Source organism: Oryctolagus cuniculus, chromosome 15, assembly GCF_051225735.1.
Source record: "Oryctolagus cuniculus isolate XC-2025 breed Fujian yellow rabbit chromosome 15, ASM5122573v1, whole genome shotgun sequence".
Taxonomy (NCBI): Eukaryota; Metazoa; Chordata; class Mammalia; order Lagomorpha; family Leporidae; genus Oryctolagus; species Oryctolagus cuniculus.
The window spans coordinates 5,567,040-5,586,555 of record NC_142881.1 but is presented as its reverse complement, the minus strand read 5'-3'; the positions used below and the strand labels follow the sequence as shown (position 1 = coordinate 5,586,555).

At 58.6% G+C, this 19,516-nt stretch overlaps 1 protein-coding gene across 1 annotated transcript in view; it reads right to left on the bottom strand.

The window, feature by feature from the left end:
* The window catches only part of ADAM12 (ADAM metallopeptidase domain 12), a 319,692-nt gene that overhangs the window by 25,767 nt on the left and 274,409 nt on the right, over positions 1-19,516 (bottom strand). Inside the window, exons 14-18 of the mRNA XM_008274835.5 lie at positions 18,156-18,351; positions 6,703-6,811; positions 6,396-6,594; positions 4,456-4,533; positions 1,717-1,825 (exon numbers count right to left, since the gene is read on the bottom strand). Coding sequence (XP_008273057.3) covers positions 1,717-1,825; positions 4,456-4,533; positions 6,396-6,594; positions 6,703-6,811; positions 18,156-18,351 — 691 coding nt within the window. The remainder of the gene's footprint in view (positions 1-1,716; positions 1,826-4,455; positions 4,534-6,395; positions 6,595-6,702; positions 6,812-18,155; positions 18,352-19,516) is intronic.

The following is a 19,516-nucleotide window of genomic DNA, read 5'->3' as shown; positions in this document are numbered from 1 at the left end:
GCGTGCACCGTCCCCCGGGGGCCCTCCACCCCGCCTGGCCCCTGTGGCCAGGTTGCACATGCTTTACCACGTCTCCGCAGGACCCAGAGCTCCTTGTTAATGAGCAGCTGGAAGCCAAGGCCCTGCCACCTTTGGGTGCTCTGTGCTGGACGCCGCATTCCAGTATTCGGTTGTTGCAGCGAGAGCACGGCGGCCAAGGCTGAGCTGTCACTGAGGCCAGGGGACGAGCTCCAGCGAGGCTGGAGAGCAGTGGGGACAGCTGGGCACAGGTCAGGCCTGTGCACACCTGTCGCCTGTGTGAGTGGTGTGGGGTGGCAGCTGCACCAAGCACAGCCCCTGCTTCCCCACCACTGCGATGGACGCTCACCAACAAGGCAAGGCTTGGCCATCCTTTTCCTGCGTGGGCCAGGAAGAGCCATAACCTGGAGCTGCAGGGAGCGAGGGAGAGGCGCCCGCGTGGCCACGCAAGGCCCGTCCTGGTTCTCTGCACAGACGTGCCTGGTGTGGCCTGGCCCCGCAGACTGGTGTTGTGTCTGTTGTCATGGCGATGATGGCAGAGCCAGGATTCAAGTCTGCCAATGACAGCAGGCCTTGGGGACGAGTGAGGCGACGCCAGGCCCTCCGTGGTTCTGAGCTGCACTCCCGGCCGGCTCTGCCTCTGTTTACCTTGCTTCTCTCACTTTCCAAGCCATGTCTTTTCAGGCTGGCCCCTTAACTGCCCGGCGGGAGCTCTGAGACAGTCGCACTGTGCTAGGAGCCCACACCTGGAGAGGCGAGCCAAGAGTGCAAGCACCGCTCCCGTTGACAGCCTCCCCCGGGTAGGCCGGAGCCCTGTCTCCGTCTTAGCTGTGCGGCTTTGGGCGAGTTACTCCACATTCCTGAGCCGCAGGCCCTTTATTATTATTATTTTTTTTTGACAGGCAGAGTGGACAGTGAGAGAGAGAGAGAGAAAGGTCTTCCTTTGCTGTTGGTTCACCCTCCAATGGCCGCTGCGGCCAGCGCACCGCGCTGATCCGAAGGCAGGAGCCAGGTGCTTCTCCTGGTCTCCCATGGGGTGCAGGGCCCAAGCACTTGGGCCATCCTCCACTGCACTCCCTGGCCACAGCAGAGAGCTGGCCTGGAAGAGGGGCAACGGGGACAGAATCCAGCGCCCCGACCAGGACTAGAACCCGGTGTGCCGGCGCCGCAAGGCGGAGGATTAGCCGAGTGAGCCGCGGCGCTGGCCTTCCGCAGACCCTTTAGATGTGAAGAAAGCACTGGTTTGATCTGGGTGTCAGATACGGCACAGGGGACAACAGGCACCTGCGTGGCTTAGTGCCGCGCCTGCACCTGAGCCAGCTGCCGTGCTGGTACCTTCCTGAGCAGGGCTGTCACTCTGGGCGAGTTCAAGGGCGTTCAGTCCACACCCCAGACCCCAGCACACGGAGGCCTCTGTTGCGCTGATGCAGTTTTTACCCTCAGCAGTTTGCTGTAGAAATTGCCCCAGCTGAGAACGGCCAAGCAGCCACTGGACCAAAGCCCAGAGCAAGGAGCCTTGGGAGAGACTGGGCAAAGACGGGAGAGGGCTTGGAAACCGGGAGAGGGCACAGGCCGTCAGCCCCACGCAGGGCCTCCACGGGGTTTCCTGCTGTTGGGGCTGCACCTGCACCCACACTGTCGGCCACCACGCCCACCTGGAGCTCAGCATGCACCCAGGGACGCTGGGTCCTCACTGACCTGCTTGCCGGATGGGGCCACTGTCCGTGCTTCCTCCAAAGCCAAACTTGTCACAGAAGGGAGGCGCCCAATGGGCCTCGCAGTGGCAGTTCTTCCTGTTGTTGCACACCTTTCGGGGTGAAGAGATGGGGGAGGCAGCGTTAGGGCTTCCTCGGGTAGGGCAGAGCTGAGTCTCTGAGCCCCAGTCAAGTGCCATGGCACGAGCAAGGGCACTGTGGCCAGAGCCCTCCCCTGGCATGCACGGATCCAGGCTCAGTATATTTCACCATGAGAAGGATGAGCCCCAACACAGCTCCACCCAGGGGAGACCGGGCCCAAGGCTGAGGTGGCAACCGTCGCCTGTCGGCAGCCCTGCAGGGGACAAAGGAGGATTCCTAGGGCTGTCCGTCCCTTCTGGCTCTGCCCCTCTCCTGGCTTCCCCCTGGCCTGCTTTTTCCCTCCTGGAAGCCCTCACTGTCTGACCATGATGGCCTTGTGTCAGAGCCCCAAGGCACCGCGGGACCTATGGCCTCCAGGCCCACACTGGCCACCTTCAGCAGGGCAGCACAGAGAGGCCAACCTGGCAAGATCTGAGGTTGGACCTGCACTTCCTGACATCCACAAAGGCAGTGAGGCTTGGACAGTGCAGTCCAAAACCAGCTGCTTCCTTCTTGCCGTCCCCAGCTCCCTCATGGAACAAGATGGCGGCTCTGGCTGGCAAGCGAGGGGTGCCAGGAAGCAGGAGTGGGGTGATGACGGACCGAGGGTTACTGACGGGGCCTCTCCCCGACCTGCTGGACTAGCACAGGCACAAACGGAACATGAGCCCGAAGACCAGAGGATGCTGTTTCCATGACAACCAGGGTGCATCCTTTGGTGATACGCATAAAGGCAAGGCATCTAAAAAGCAGTCCGGCCACAGGGAGTGGGTGGGAATCCGGTGGGAGCCGCGGGCCCTGCACGCAACTGGCCAATTGCACCTCTGGGTGTTTTTATACGAGAAAGTCAGCGCAGAACCACAGACACGAAGCCAACCCGAGGCCGTGGCGCTGCATCCAGTTATCGGTGCCATGTCCACCTGAACAGATTACGGAGGTTTGGAGTCCACATCCCGCTGTGACAGTTCCCTGTTCTCGCTGGCATTTTTTGATCAATCCCGACAGTCAGGATTAATTGGAAAATCCCGGGTACTTCCAAAAGTTCATGGAAAATGGAGCAAAAATTTTATTTTGGTGCAAAAGGATTTTGAAATCCATGCCTTGTTTTTGTCCATAACCTGCATCTCCCTGAACATTTCAAAGACCCCTGGTTTTTCAATGAAGATGAAGTGAAGCCAAATTAATTAGCCTGTGGCGTAGCCTGTGCTGAGTCTGTTTCCTGGGAGATGGTGCCATTGATGTACACCCACTGGGTGCACGCACCAGCCCTCACGGCCTCCCACTGCACCGGGCACTTGCCAGCCTTTTACAACCATGGTAAGCAGGGAAGTCACAGCCAGAACCTCAATGCAGGTGCTACTGGGACACCCGGACCAGGTGCACGGCCGGCTGCTCCACCTGCCTGGGGAGTGTGGCCTTGCCTCTCCCCCACGCAGAGGGGTGTGAGGAGCCCAGCACCCCGACTCGGGGCCTGACGTCTGTCAGTGAAACGCCAGCGCGCTATCCGAGGGCTGGGCGAGTTTGCCTCTCCCGGCTGTTAGAAACCTGGATTCAGTGAAGACACAGAGACCTGCTGTTGTGGCACAGCGGGTAAGGCCGCTACCTTCAGCCTGCCGGCATCCCACATGGGCACAGGTTCCAGCCCCGGCTGCTCCACTTTGGACCCAGCTCCCTGCAAACGCTCCTGGGAAGGCAGCAGAGGATGGCCCAAGTGCTTGGGCCCCTGCACCCATGTGGGAGACCTCAAAGAAGCTCGTGGCTTCAGATCAGCTCAGTTCTGGCCACTGCAGCCATTTGGGGAGTGAACCAGCAGACAGAAGATCTCTCTTTCTCTCTCTCCCTCTCTCTCTGTCTCTTCCTCTGAGTAACTCTTTCAAGTGGATAAAAAAATCTTAAAAAACAGGGCTGTGATGTCGTGAGTCAGCTGCACTTGTGGCCATCACCCCACTGGGGGGCACAGTAGGGCGCCATGTTGGAACGTGGGCCAGCGCGTGCGAGCTTTAGAAAGAGAATCCGGAGCCTGAGCCTTGCAGAAAAGGTTTCAGGACAAAGCCCTGGCAGGGATGACCAAGGTCAAGTCCATCAGGAAGAATAAATTACTCTTTAAACAATTAAAGTTGTCTTCCCCCTAAGGAGTCTCCGGGTTGAAACAGTGGCCTGCTTCGAACCCGCTGGGTGGGATTTCAAGACCGTGTGGCGAGGACAGTCCGCCGGCCTTGTTTTAATTTCTTTGGGGAACAGTTCAGCTCAGAAACACATCCGCGCGGCGGCGGCAGGGACAGTGCTGCCCAAATCCCAGTGTGCAATCTTCTTCGGGAAGGAGGGCTAATTTTAAAATTACTTTGAAGATGACAAAATTCTTTTTAGAAGTCACAGAATGTTAATTTAAAAGATAATTACTGCTCAATCTGATTTTCTTTGTGAAATAAAAATGACATTTCGCACACTATGTAAAGGTCAAAGAAAATGAATGTCTTCAGAAAAAATCCCGAGCAGACACTGGCCGCTGTAGTTTTAAAAAGCCGTGGGTTGTAAAAACCTTTGCTGAACGCGTGAGCTGTGGCGTAGCTGGCTGCCCACACGGAGGCGGCCGGCTACTTACCCCTCTGCCGTGGCACCGCCTCGCACACTCGTGAACACCGAAGACGCTGACGTTCTGACACCGCCGATTGAGGCAGATCTGAGAGAGAACACAGCAAACATCTCAGCGCCTCTGAAAGCACACGCCAGCACACACCACACACACACAACACGCACACACATGCCAACACACACACAAAACACGCAAACACACGCAAGCACACACCACACACACAACACACACACACAAACACGCAAACACATGCAAGCACACACCACATGCACACACACATGCCAGCATACACACAAACACGCAAACACATACAAGCACACAGATAACATAAATACGCACATGTATGCACACACAACACACATGTCAGCATACACACAAAACATGCAAACACACGCAAGCACACACCACACACACATGCCAGCACAGACACAAAACACACAAACACACACAGCACACACAACAAAGAGCACAAAACACAGATAACATAAATGCGCACATGTATGCACACACACGTGCACACACACATGCAAACACACGCATGTGCGCACACATGGGGAAACGGGAGCAAGCCACGGAAGCTGGAGGAGACGGCTTTCTGGCTCAGCACAGCAGCAGCGCCATCGCGCGTTTTGTTCAGCTCCGCCGCGGGCCTCACTGCGACTCCAAACTCAGGGCACTCGGGCACCGTCAGCGTGAACATTCACACTTTCAGGCGTTTTACGTGGTTGTAGTCGATCCCAAATGATGGATTTTCTCCCGACTCTCGTTTGGAGCGTGCAGTGACGTCCACATTCTGGAGCGTCTGTCTTCTCTCCACGAGACGGGCCAGACCCCTCCCTGGGGCCCGTACGACTCCTGGACCCCAGACTCTTTCGAGGGAGCTCTCCCACGACAGGGACCGGCAGTGTCACCAGTGCAGGACCCAGTGCAGCCACAGAAGCGCTGGGCGGAGGAGAGCCAACGGCCCTGTGGTCTCCACCTCAGCTCCACAGAGACGGGCACCTGCCGGGCCGCCCTGGGCTCCTGTCAAAGCTGCACGACACAGTCCAGACGGTGGGGACCAGGCCCTTCTCTCAGACGTCACAAACGAGTGGAGTCAAAGGACGAAGAGCCCGGATTTTGAACACAGAAGCATTTTTCGCCAAGTAGGACTTTCCTACGGGGGAGGTCGCTGCCTGCCCCTGAATGCCCTGTGGGAGAAGTGCCTGTCCCAGCGGCTCTGAGGAGCTGGTGGGATCCAGGCCGAGGGAAAGGCCACAGCCTGGCTGACACGGAAGTCGCCCAGGGTTGCAAGGCACACAGCACGGGCCTGAGAGGATTGCAGCGTGGCGGTGTGGTTCTCCTCCTCGACCCCAAGCGAGGCTGGAGACAGCCTTCAGAGATCAGCTGAGACCCCAGCTACACCTGGCTCAGGTGTCCAGACTCCAATTTAAAAATCAGGTGACATTCTAGCGTCAAGGCATGCAGAGAGGCCGTGAGGTCCAGGGGACGCCTAGCCTGTCCTGTGTTTCCTGTGCCATCCCACGCCCTCCAGGGACAGGCATGGGTGGCTCAGGCTGTTGGGGCACAGGGAGTGGGCGGGAGGAGAGTCCCTGCCCTTGGGATTCTGGGAGGGAAACAGGCCTGGCCCTGTCCTGTCTTCTCGGTGACCCCCATGGTCCTGAGCGAATGCATGACCGTGCTGAAATTAGGGTCCTATGAAAGCACTTAGAGACACCTCTGAGACCTCAGACGCGGGAAGGACTCAGGAACACTACAGGGCCGGGAAGGCAAGCCTGATTCCCCACACCTGCATCTCGGGGCCAGCCTGGTCCCTGAGATGTATGGACTTAACCTTCCAAGTCTCAAAGGACTGGATCCAGAGACAAGCTCTGAGGAGTGGGTCAAGGAAGAGAACCAGCCCCGTAGCCCAGTGTTGATGGTGGCACCAGTGAGTGTTGGCCTCTTACTTTTCCATCTGCGCACTTGGTGCCGGCAAGCACCAGCCCCGGGTCCGGCATGTCATCGCCCAGGTACACGTGGGTCCCGCGGCAGAGAATCCGGCCACCTTCTTGCAGTGGGATATTTGTTTCTATGGAAACTGCATTGGTCCCGATGACCGGCCGACTGGCACCTCCTTGGCACTGGATTTTTCCGCACTTAGCGTCTCTGGAAGGATGAGAACCAACAATTCCCAAGCAGAACAGGTGGGGGCCGAGCCCAGGCCACGTGGGAAGGGCACAGCCGCGCCGCCGTCAGGCCGTGCGGATCGCCTACCTCGGCTCGCACTTGGCGAAGGAGCTCTCGGAGTCTTTGCCGCAGTTGCCGTAGGGGTCCCCCGCGGAGTTGACCCTCTCAAAGCAGATCCCGGGGGCGGGCTTGGCACCTGGAACAGAAGCAAAGTGGCACCTGCAGCTCCCGCGAGCTTTTCTTTGAACACCGGGATTTTAGATTCGGAGGAGTCACACCCGGTGTCTCCACTGAGGCCGGTGGAGCCTCCAGCATTGACAGCCAGTGTCTTCTCTGGGCTCAGCCCAAGGCCAAGCACACATCTCGCAGCACCTGCTCTTTGGGCCTGCTATCCAGGGCTCCTGTGGAACCAGACCCGGCCTGGGGCAGCAGGTGGCTGGCTGGCTGCCAAGAAGAGGGAGCCTGCTCACCTGTTAACAACCTACATAGCCCCGTGAGGACATGCAAACTGGGGTAGCCTCCAAAGAGTGTGGGGGAAGGAGACAGAGAATGAGCGAGGGGGAGAGGGAGGGAGAGGGATGGAGAGGGAGACAGATAGAGGGAGGGAGGGGAAGAGGGAGGGAGGGAGAAAGACAGACAGACAGACAGAGAGGGAGGGAAAGAGGGGAGGAGGAAGGGAGGGAGACAGAGAGAGGGAGAAAGGAGAGAGAGGGAGGGAGAGGGAGGGAGGGAGGGAGGGAAGTGTGGGGCGGGGGAAGGGGATGCAGCTGGGGTCTGTAGTGCCAGCTCCGGAGGGCTCTGGAGTCCCAGGGTAGTGGTGTCTGTTGGAGACCAGGAGCACCACATCCTTCAGAACCACGCCTGCCTATGCTGTGGTCTCCGCCTCCCTTCCCCCACACCTTGGCATCTTGTTTGGGCATCGCCTCTCCTATCGCTTCCTTCCTGAGCCCAGCTCTGGGAGAGCTGCGTCTGCCTTTGAAAAGGGACCGCGGCTTTTGAAGGGACCAACCAGGTGAAGGGAAGGCCCTCCTCCTCCCAGGGAACAGCAATGCGCTCATTGCTAACTTCACCTTTAACCTGTGCCCAAGTCCTCCCCATCAGCCACTCACAGACACGATCATCTCATTCCACCAAGAGAGAGAAACTCCACCCAACACCACCACCTCGCTGCACGAGGCGAGCACCGTGCCCCACCACACACCAAGGCCCTGAGCCACCCCGGCCCGCACCTCTCATTTTTGTTTTTAGAACCACTTTGGAGAGGCTCCCCCAAACTGCTTTTAAAGGGGCAGTAGCCCAAACTAGAGCTGGTTTTCTGTCATGAAGACGGCAAGGACTCTTCGTCACAGCCGCCGCTTTTCCTCCATCAGTTGGCCATCCCTTTGCTCACAGTGGGGCTGCACTGCGGACATCCCCAGCTTTGGCCTGGGGTGGCGCTGACTGGAGAGTAAGGGATGGGGGTGGGGGTGCGGGTGCTGGTGGGGAATGGGGGAGGGAGCCTCACACGGAACCTGCACGTTGTCCTTAAGTCACTCCTGCTTGGGTCCTTATAACCAAGGTTCGTGGCTCCAGCTGATCAAAGCAGTTAGGGGAACCTGGCATCTAACACTGCAACAGTTGTGTGTCTTCATGGACTCTGGGTATTTATCGCTTGCCTGGCTAGCTCCGTCTCCTTCCGGTCACCCACCCTGGTCTTTCCGTCCGTCTCTCCGACCATCTGTCATGTTGTGGCCCTCAGTCACACACGTGTGTTTATTCATCCCTATTGTTCAGGTGGGGGTAGTACAGCGGTGTCCAAGTTGGACAGAACCCCTGATGGTTTGAAAATTGCAAGAAATGGAAAACAAATGAATGTTTTTCTGAAGCCCAATGTTGGGAAGTGCACAAAGGGAGAAACGGAGTAAGGGGCGTGTTTTACGGCAGCTGACCAGGGAGAAAATCTTAGAGAGGTCAGGGCTGAATCCCACCACTGGATCCTATCAGTGGTGCTACAGGGTAGGTCTCATTATCTGTTCTACGGACGAGAAAACCGGGACTTAGGAGGATACGTGTGTTGCTTCAGTTGGCGTCGCTATCAAGGGCAGGGCTGGAGGGTGGAGCCCTGCAGAGCCTTCCTGTGGAGGGTCTGGGTTCCACACCAGGCCTTAGACCCAGTGCCACAGCCCAGGCCACCCCAGGTTCCACGGACATGGGACACGGTGCTGCAGCTGCGCACTGAGGGGCTGATAAAGCGATGCAGGAAAAGAACTCGCTCCCTCATCCCCTGCTTGAGAACAGCAGGTCCGGGCAGAACAGCACCTGCCAGGGGGGCACAGTCCCAGGACATGGGGCCACTCTGCTGCTGGGTAGGGAGTCATCCTCCCCAACCCAAAGTCCTCCCCCCTGGGGAACTGTGGCCACTCACAACACTCCGCCGCACAACGTCAACCTGCCCCGTGAGGAGTTTTCTCCTTATTGGGAGCTAGAAAGAGATTTCTGTGCAGGTTCTGAGATTGGAGCTCGCACACAGTTCAGGGGCAATGGGGCGCACTGGGTGAGGGTGGGCTAGGGAGAGCCGAGGGGAGGGGAGAGGAGAGGCAAGAGATGGGACTAGGTGGGGCTGTGAGAGCAGGGCCCACGACGAGGAAGATCGGGCCGGCTCACTCGCTCTGCCTCGCCTCATGCTGCCCTCCACCGTGCTCTGACGACGCAGGAAGGAACCCCTCCCCGCCAGACAGGTGCTCTGCTCTCTGCTCTCGCCTCCAGATCAGTGAGTCAAGGAGCCCTCCGCTCCTCCTAAGTGAACCAGTGCGCGGTGTCCAGTCACAGATAAGAAGCGCCAAGAGATCAGACACAAGAGGGATGGGACATCCTGCAAAGGTAGCAGCAGAGCAAAAGGGAAACCCGACACACAAACCCCGATCGCAGGGGCTCAAAGTGTGATAGGAAATCCAGCAGAGACGGAAGCACCTTGGTGGAGAACACACCGGGTCACGGCCGGAGAACCACAGGCAGAACACACGGGCCCCTGGGAGACGGTGCCAGGCTCAGTTTTAGCTCCCCAGAAGTCAGCAGTGTGGCGTTGGGACCGGTACCACGGCGCTGTGGGTTAACCCTCCGCCTGCAGTGCCAGCATCCCATATGGGCGCCAGGTTCTAGTCCCAGCTGCTCCTCTTCCAGGCCAGCTCTCTGCTGTCGCCCAGGAGTACAGTGGAGGATGGCCCGAGTACTTGGGCCCTGCACCCGCATGGGAGACCGGGAAGAGGCTCCTGGCTCCTGGCTTCGGATTGGCGCAGCTCCAGCTGTTGTGGCCATCCGGGGAGTGAACCAACGGATGCAAGACCTTTCTCTCTGTCTCTACCTATCACAGTCTGTAACTCTACCTCTCAAATGAATAAATAAAATCTAAAAAAACCCAAAAAACCAAAAAAACCAAAAAAACAGGTGGGCGCACGATGCAGCGACGTACGCACTCTCAGGGCCATCAAACCGCAGTCGTGGTAACGGAAGCCCCGCACCTGCACTTCAGGGGCGTTGTCATTGCCCAAAGACCAAGTCCCACGGAGAGATGTAGGGCCATTTGGAATCTTTTCACCAACACGAGTGGCAGTCAAGTCTTAGGATACGTTGGCAACTAACGCTGCTGAGAAATTCTGAAAATCCACATTTTAATGAAGAAATGTTGCCTTTTCATCTACTCTGCCTCATCCTGGAACAATTTTACTCAGACGCTTTGTTTCCCTTTTGTCTCAAAGTGATTTCGCTTCCCGCAGGGTGCCCCCTGCACTTCTCCTTGCCCTGATGTTGGCTTACGGTCCCCTGGGACGCTGTTGTGAGCACCTGCTCCTGCCTGCGATGCTGTCACCAGGAGCCACTCCCAGCAGAGGGACAGGTGCATTTTGTTTTTCTATTTGCTCAGTGGGCGTGTATTTTTGCTTTCCACAACCTAATCACCTATTCTGTTGCTTGTCAAAGTGATATTTTAAAAGCTCTTTTACCAGAAGAACCAACAATAGAGGCAGGAAGTCATATCCTAGGAGTAATAATTAAACACATGACAAGTGAACTTGTCTTTTTGAGGTCAGTGGACCACCATAAGCCTCCTAATTCAGGATGCAAAGGCGTTCGTGACCCACACAGTGTCTCTCCCGCGGGGCTGTGGCATTCGGAAGAGGTGGCCGGGAGACTGAGGCGTCAGTGCACTGCTCTCTCCGAGGAGTCATCCTGGGGAAGCCGTGTCTTCCATGTGGGTGTGTGGGGGACGAAGAGTTACCGAATGTTAACGGCTCTGGCGATGCCTCCCCACATTTGGTCTTCACACTCGGTGGCCACGGCGCAGGCTTGGAAGAGCGAGGGCTTGGGGCGCAGCACCGCGCAGCCTGATGGGGTGTGGGCCTGAGGCACCACAGAACCTCGTTAGGCGAGCTCAAGTCTGCTTGCTTTGCTGCAAAGTGGCGACACGGATACCACCTGGCTCCCAGGTGCCGGGCCAGTGAGTGGGGGGCAGAGCCCTGGCACGGCGCAGGGTCTCAGGAGCCCATGGTTGTGGGGAAGGCTGCCATGAAGCCCAGGGCAGGGAAGCTGTGGCTCCCGGACTCGTCCTTGACCTTGCTCACAGCACGCGGCGTATGCGTCGTGTTCACGAGCGTCAGTGGGACGTCCACCTGTCGGCCTCACAGATTGCAGTCTCCGGGGCCCGACTCTCCAAGAAAAACCAGCGAGGACTGTCGGGGGGCTGGCAACCGCAGGAAATGTGGAGGAAGAATGAGAGGGCTCCACTGCTGATGCGCGGCCCGGGCCGGCCACGGTTAATGAGGCGCAGCAATGACACGCTCGCCACAGCGGGGCAGGGCCGGGTCCTGGCTGCACGAGCTGCATAAAGCCGGGGACAGGGCAGACACCTGTCCTCCCTGTGGACCCAGAGCAGCATCGCACCGTCACCCTGTCATGCGAGTGATCCATGAAGGGAGAGCTCCCCCGACGGCACCCGTGGTCAGTCTCGGTGGGAGAGGTCTGCCTTCTCCACCCTCAAGCTCTCAGGGACTTCCAGCAGCACCCTGAGCCCGTGGGTGCCTGAACTTGGTGGTGGTGGGGGGAGGCAGGCAGCTGGGAGGAGGGCAGAGCGTGGAGCCAGGGCCCTGTCTACAATGCTTGCTGGCTAAAATTTCCTGCCTTTGGAGTCTTCAGGTCTGGATGCGAAATCTCCCCTGAGAAACGTGGATACGGAAAGGTCAAGGAGAGGGGACTGGGTATGGGACACAGGGGGGAAGATGCCCCTGGGGTGCCCACCTCCCATACGGGAGTGCCTGGTTCCAGTCTCAGCTGCTCCGTGCTTCTAATCCAGCTTCCTGGTACCTGCCCCGGTGGGCAGCAGGTGTTGGCTAAAGTACTTGGGTCCCTGCCACCCACACAGGAGACCTGGATTGAGCTCTGGGCTCCCAGCTTTGGCCCAGCCCGACCCTGGCTGTTGTGGGCATCCGAGGAGTGTAACTGCAGATGGGAAATCTGTTTGCCTTTCAAATGAATTAAAATCACAAAAAAGTTGCACAAATACAAAAGGCGAGGAGGATCAAAAGGAATCCAACTAGCCGGTGCCGTGGCTCAATAGGCTAATCCTCCGTCTGCGGCGCCGGCACACTGGGTTCTAGTCCTGGTCGGGGCACCGGATTCTGTCCCGGTTGCCCCTCTTCCAGGCCAGCTCTCTGCTGTGACCCGGGAGTGCAGTGGAGGATGGCCCAAGTGCTTGGGCCCTGCACCCCATGGGAGACCAGGAGGAAGCATGTGGATCCTGCCTTCGGATCAGCGCAGTGCGCCGGCCTCAGCGGCCATTGGGGGGTGAACCAATGGAAAAGGAAGATCTTTCTCTCTGTCTCTCTCTCTCACTGTTCACTCTGCCTGTAAAAAAAAAAAAAAAAAAAAAAAGAATCCAACTTACATGGACACAGCGGTTGGAAGAGGCCCAGTTCACAACATGGCTGTGCTGCACCTTCCTCCGATTTCAGGTTGCAGGATGGTGCCAGAGTCCTGGGCCACTTCCTGGGGCCAGCAGTGCCCAGCACCCTCAGTGCTGCTCTGGCTCCACCCCTCCTGGGCGGGGTCTCACCTTACAGGAGAGCCTGTGCAGGGGGAGGGGTTTCCTCTGCTGGTCTGGCACAACAATCGAGTGGGTGAGAACGCACTGTGGTGTGGGAGACATGAGCTCGCTTGAGTGCTTTGTCCACTGTGTCTCCCACATGCCCCTTTCTCATGGGAAATCCATTTCATATGGTCCAGGGGGGGCTACTTCCCCACTCGATGCTGGCAGCACACACATCAGGCCTAGCCAACCAGAGCAGCCCATCCTGTAGGCTATGTGATGGTCAACGCTGGGTGCAGGGCCAAAGCCAGGTCAGTCCGTGTCTCCCTCTGAACTGGACGAGGTTCCAGGGCTGCCGTGTCCCTCAGGGCCTCGCCGCGTGGCTCCCTTCCCATGAGGCCAGGCCCCACCTGTCCTCTCCTGGAACCCACCATACTTGCTTCTGTCTCTGACGGTGAAGGACCCGGCCTGGCTGTGCAAACCCCTGTGTGCGGAGCAGGTGGGGTCCGAAGAGGAATGAGTGAAAAACCAGGTGGGAAAGCCCAGGGCATCCCCAGTGCCCCCCAAGGAAGGTGTCCGGGACCAAGGCCACCTTCCCTGCTCTCTGGATTTTTACTTTTTCCTTAACGTGAACATTTCTGTGCCATTTTGCTGCCCAGAGGGATCAACTGTCATTCCCTCAACTGTAGTCAGACCAAGGAGACTCCAAGCAGGGAAGGCACATGGGGGTTGGCGTTGACCTTGGGAGCAGACACAGCTCCGGCCTTAGAAGAAAACATCAGTGAGGGAAAATGGATTCAGAGGCACAAGTTTCTGGCACGTGACTGCCTGGTCCCAGGTCGGCAGTGGTGTTTCGTGGCTTTGAGTGCGTCAGCGCCATCTGCATTGAGCTCAGACGTCAGCGAAGTCAACGTGGAACTGTCTGATGTTACTGGGACAGAGTGGGGCCCTCGGCTGCTGCCCCCGACCCGTCTCCACCAAGACTCAAGATTTCACAACTCCCTCTCGGGAAGAACGCCCGCGGTTCTCTCATCCCTGCCCCAGGACAGCAGTCAAAAGTCTGAATTCTCAGTAACGAACACTCAGAAGTGCTGCCGCTATCAAAGATAGAATTTCGCCTTTCAGAGGGGATTCTGGCATCCCACTGTATTTCACAATTATAGGAAGTGACGGAGTTTAACCGCCAGCTTTATCTTCAGATGGTATAACTGACTGTTGTGCTCATAGTGTGGAAGTCCCCAGTGTCATTATGTCTTCTGAAAGAGACGTGATGGCATCTCCAATGAAGCCCACAATTTACTCAATCTAATCTTTTACTTAAAATGACTGCATTATGCAAATGCACTTCTCCAGTTCAGTCAAATCAGCCCCGCCTCCCTTCTGTCACCGACTTCTCAGCCCCTGTCCCTGAGACCGGCAGACAAAGGCACTGTGGCGAGCAGCCCGGGCTTGTCCGGGTCTCCCATCTCTTTCCTCCAAGTCAGCGTCTGCCTCCATCAGAAACTGAAACCCGAATGCGCACACCTGAAGGGACATTTTCCTGTCTCAAACAACAGGCCTCTCCTTTCCACCTGCACCCACGGGAGTTGTAGGGGTTTCGCGAATGCACAGCCCCAGGTGGATCCCAACGAGCCAAGCTCACAGGAACCAGCCTTGCAGAGAAACACCGAATACCTACCAGCCCAGAACATGTGGCTGGCTCACACTGCATAAGTCCGAGGACCCTGGAGTCTGGTGAGTGACACACGACAGAAAACTAACATACGTCAGGGCTTCCCCAACGCAACTGTTTATGGCCTTAGACACGTGGTTATCTCCAAGTAATGGTTTCAGTAACCACGCGAGTGATTCTGACAAACCACCCTGGTGAAGCCGACGTGCTGCCTAGGGAGACAGATGCAGCTGGCACTGCACAAACAAGAAAGGTCATATCACACGGGCAGACAATCTCTGTGGCTATGAAGACCGACCGGGACAAAGAACGCTACACTCAAGCTGTCCAGTCTGAGCTGCAGATAACAGGTATGGGTTTGACAGCAGCACACGAGGTCTTGAGATACAAGATTTGAGGCAGAAAGATCCGTTGAAAGAAACTGAACTGCCAGCCAGCAAGAGCACTGCCCACAACAAGAACAACTAGAAAAACAAACAAATGCACCCAAAACTCCAAAGGTATTCTCCAAGTGTCCTTGCCAGCGGGGCGTCACAGGCATATGTTTTGAATTTTCTATCCTTTTCTTTGTAGGCAGATTTGGAAGTAGGATTATTTTATTGAAATACAATGCTGGGTCGAGAAAAGCCCATTGCTAAAAGGGATCGTTAGTCGGAAGGAAGGGCTCCATCCGGTCAGGACGGGCAGCCAGATCTGCAGACGGAGTAACGGACATCCTGCGTGTCACTGGAGGATTCCAGATGGCTCAACGGCTCAGCCAGGTCCCCGGGCCAGCAGAGCGGGAACTGGATGACTCCTGGGCTCTGAGTAACCATACTTCCCTGGAGGCAAACGTGGCCACAGCCCAGAGCACTCCCTGAGGGGCGGGGAGAAGAAATACTGCACACGCATGCTGACAACAAGTTTTCCTTCCCTGAATCATGAAACGCTAATTCAAACCAACCACTGTCACAAAGCATTAGAAGGCGTTCTCGCCCCAGTGCGTCTGGCTGGCCGGGGCGCCTGGCGGAAGCAGCCGCCCCTGCCCCCGGACCGCGCCTGTCTAGGGAGGCTGCAAGGATGGAGGCAGATCCCGACCGTGCGCCAGGTCTGGGTGAGAGCACACGGGGGCTGTGGGAAGTGTCACTCCAGCAGGACCGGGGCCCGTGAGCCAGCCTCTTACACAGAGCAGGCCTGCAGGGAGTTGTGGGGGTCCGGGGACACGGACAGACAAGGGTTCTGGTCTCCAAGTCCTAGACCAGTGCTACACACACAGAACCACCTGCAGAGTGTGCTGCTCCCACTTCCCTACCTCCACCTGCTTCCTCTCTCACCCCAGCAAGAGGGGCAGATCCACCCTCACCTGAAAGCCTGGTGTCTGCCCTGTCCAGCCCACCATATGGTGCCTGGGGTCCTGTCACAGCCCCTTTCACAAGGCCCAGGATTTGGGCATCTTGGTCCCTGGTTTGTGAGCACCTGTGGTCACAGAGTTTGGGTGCACAGAGTTTGCAGGGCCCTACACACGGAACATCCTGTAGACTATAGACTGCAGGATTGGCCAGAGGACGGCAGTAGCCCCACGGGGTAGGTAGACCGCTGTGCCCATTTGACAGATGAGGCCTAACGTGGAGAGCAGTTTGCTGATGTCACCCTGCTAGTAAGCTTCAGCCCCAGCCCAGAGGGTCCACACCCTCGCCTGGAACCTGGAACCATGCACCTTACATGACGACGGGATTACGTGAGAGACAGAATGGGGACATGGGCCTGGGTGATCCGGCAGGCCCTGTGACATCACGAGGTCTACGGAAGAGGCAGGCCAGAGGGTCAGAGGGAGACGGGGGGTGGAAAATGCTGGACGAAGGGGTCAAGGAACACAGTGGCTGCTGGAAGCTGGAAAGGCACGATCCTGGCTGCTTGGGGAGGACCAGCCGATGAGATCATAACCACCAGCCCTGGTCACGGTGCGCTGAGGGCCTGCAGCCAGGGGAGTCCCGTGGGGGCAGAGAGAACCGTGCATTTCCAGCTGAGCTCACTTGGACACGGGGCCAGGTGTCACCACGCAGCAGGGCGCTGAAGAACACGGTCGCTCCCCAAAGCTCCTGGTGCCGCGAGTGCTCGGGCCCAGAATGCTCCTTGGAAAGAAGCCATCATGGCGCTTGTAACTCAAGAAGGGACCATTATTGCCTCCGAGAAGGGCTGGGCAGGGGACGGCCACTGGGGATGCTTCCAGCTGTATGGATCTGGCCAGCGGCTGCAGCCGTCCCAAAGTGACCTCCGTCACTAAGCCCCGTCAAGCCCACCTGGCCGTCTGCCTGCCCAGTGCTCGTCATGGCCACAACGGTGCCGCCCCCCAACCCACTGTCTAGAGCACCGCATGGCCCAGCAGGCCAGGGTCGAGGGCGAGGCAGCGCCAAAGACAAAGCGCCCAGGGCCCAGAGCCCCTCAGTACCCCTGCCTGCGTGTGTGCACCTGGGGAGCATCGAGGCAGCTCCTCTGGGGTCGCTGTGACCTTGCTGCTCTTGCTCTGCTAGGGAGCTGCAAGGTCAAGGTGAAGCACTGGCTGCTGGGGAAGGGGGCTCCAGGCAGGTGCCCAGCTCCGGAAACACCTGTCCTTGCGACCTGTGCTTGGTCCTTGCTTCCACGTCACAGGTAAGACCCAAGCTCCGACATCCGGTCAGCATTTCCCATCACAGCTGGCCTCCCTGCTCACTCCGGAGCCGTGTACCTCACCGCCAACAACGGACAAATGTCTGCCCCGCCCCCCCGCAGCCCCTGCCCTGGGCCCGGCTGACCACACTGGCCTCGCTGGCGCCACTGGACTCTCTGGCCAAGACTGAGGTCGGCCCTGTGGCCAGCAGGAGGGGGAGCAAGCCAAGGGGCGGGGCTACACTGCAGCAGGGGAAGTGAGAGAGCACAAGATGGGGCAGGGGCCTCCATTCGGGGAAAGGACCCCCCAGGGGCTTCACAGCCTGAATCCCGGGAGCTGGAGACAGGCAGAAAATCACAAATGGTTCCCGGGATGCCCTCCCAGGCCCTGGATTTCTGGCCCCAAAGATGGAGCCGTGGAGGAGAGACACTCAGGGGACTGGTTCTCCTCACTCTGGCCTGTGGGCATCTGGAACCTGCATTCAAGACCTGCCCCTTCAGGGTGTTGTGTGCAGTGGGAGCAGTGCGTGGGTACTGGGTCACAATGGCCTGGGTTTGAATCCCAGCCTCGTGACCTTGGGAAACAGACTTCTGGCCTCAGAGCTGGAGCTTCATGGTCATAATCCCCAGCTCAGGGGTCACTGGACGGTTACCAGAGACGAGGCATGCCAAGCACACAGCCCAGGGCCCTGCCCCAGCCCCAGAAAGCAGTGAACAACGACAGGTGGCCTCTTGGGTGAGCCGGCCACTGCGCCCTGGCCACCTTCCCCCGGGTGCCTTTCCTGAAACGCACACCAAATCCGTCACTGCCTTTGCATCAGACGGCGTCCAGGCTGTCGCACACCTCCCCACGTGCCCTGAGCTCCGCCACCCAGGCTCTCATCCCGCTGTCCTCCCACTCACAGAAGCCCTCCCGGTTCCTCTCTCTGCCACCCCTAGCCCTTGACGGGGCCTGGTCTGAGCTCAAAGCTGGGTCACCATGACCTGAGTGTGGTGGGACTGTCCGTCCATCTGTGTGGGCAAAAGCACATGGAGGATTCACATTGAGCTCAAGAGCCGGCTCCAGGCAGCGTCCCCCTTCTGCCACTCTGCCCAGCGTGGTCCTGGCTCCACCCCCCCAACCTGCCCAGGTGGAAACAGCACGGCCTCCCTGTTCCACCGCCCCAAGCCTGCCTGCACCCCACCTACCTGGTCCCCAGAGCGTGACGCACTGCTGTTCGTGGGTCTGGCAGATGCCGTTGTAGCAGTAGCCGTCCACGCCCTGGCACGGGTGCCCGTCGTGCAGGTACACGTTGGCCGGGCAGTGAGGACCGGTCCCCGTGCAGAACTCCGGGAGGTCGCAGGAGTTGCTGGAGCCCCTGCACGCCGTCCCCGCAGGCTTCAGCTGAAAGCAGAGGGTCGGTTATGCTCAACTCCTACGGGAGAGGCGGAGGCGGCCCCAGCGGCACCCCCAGGGCGCCACGGGAAGGGGTGGGGTCGCTTCCACAGCACAGAGAGCTCACGACTCCGTGGTCTCGCTCCGTCCCTTCATCCTGCACTGACCCAAGAGCAGCCTCTTTTTAGTCTCAGGCAGCAGCAGGGTCTCTGATGAGCGGATGAGCGGGTTGCTGGTACCTGAGCCCTCCGGGGAAGGGGAGGGAGGGACGGGGTGGCTGCTGGGCTGGGGAGTCTTAAGGGGAAGCTCTGTGGTTGCCAACACTGCCACATTCCTAAGCGGACATTCCCACCGCAGGGTTGGCATTAACAAAACTACTTCCCAGGCCACAATCAACATAGCACCGTTACTTTGTCGCCCAACCCTGGAACCTCCTTCAGCCTCCTTGGGGAGAGAAACAGCACAACAAGGGCGTGGGAGGGGGTGCTGGAGACGCCGGATCAGGGGGACTGAGGCCCAGAGAGGCTTGTCTGCAGCAGCGCAGCCAGGACCCCCACACCCTGGGAGCGGCTCCTCGCACACCACACTGATCGGGAGGCTCCTGCCCCCTTCTCGAAGGTCGAGGGGCAGAAAGGAGCTGTGTGAGTCCAAGGAGATGGCACCAGGCGTCACCGCGGACCCCCGCCCGCCTCCTCCCTTGCATCCTGCCCTGGGTCTGTCATAAGCTCAGCCTGGCTTCCTACCTGCCCCCAGCCCTGTCCCAGGCTCCTTCCACCCCACTCGGTGGGCGCAGGAACTGGCCTCACACTATTCCCCGAGCTCGCCACCGTTAGGCGGGGCTGAGGGACATCTGAAGCTGGCCGGGAGTGTTCCAGGGCACCTCTGTGTCGCCGTGCTCGGTGGGGCGCTAAAGGGAGTGTCCTATAAGCAGAACACGGGATCCATTGCTTCACTAGGAAGGAGTGCGACTGCCCTGGGAGCCTCTGTGTCAACAACGCAGGCCTCCGGCCCGCCAGATGTCAGACAATGTGACGGGGACACTCACAGCTAGCGCTAACCCTGACCTACGGCCATGCACGGGATTATCTTAGCAGCAGCCGGCAACTCAGCCCAATCTGGTCCACACAAGGCACCAGAAAGGACCACTGTTGGCTGGGCCAGGTCAACCAACCCT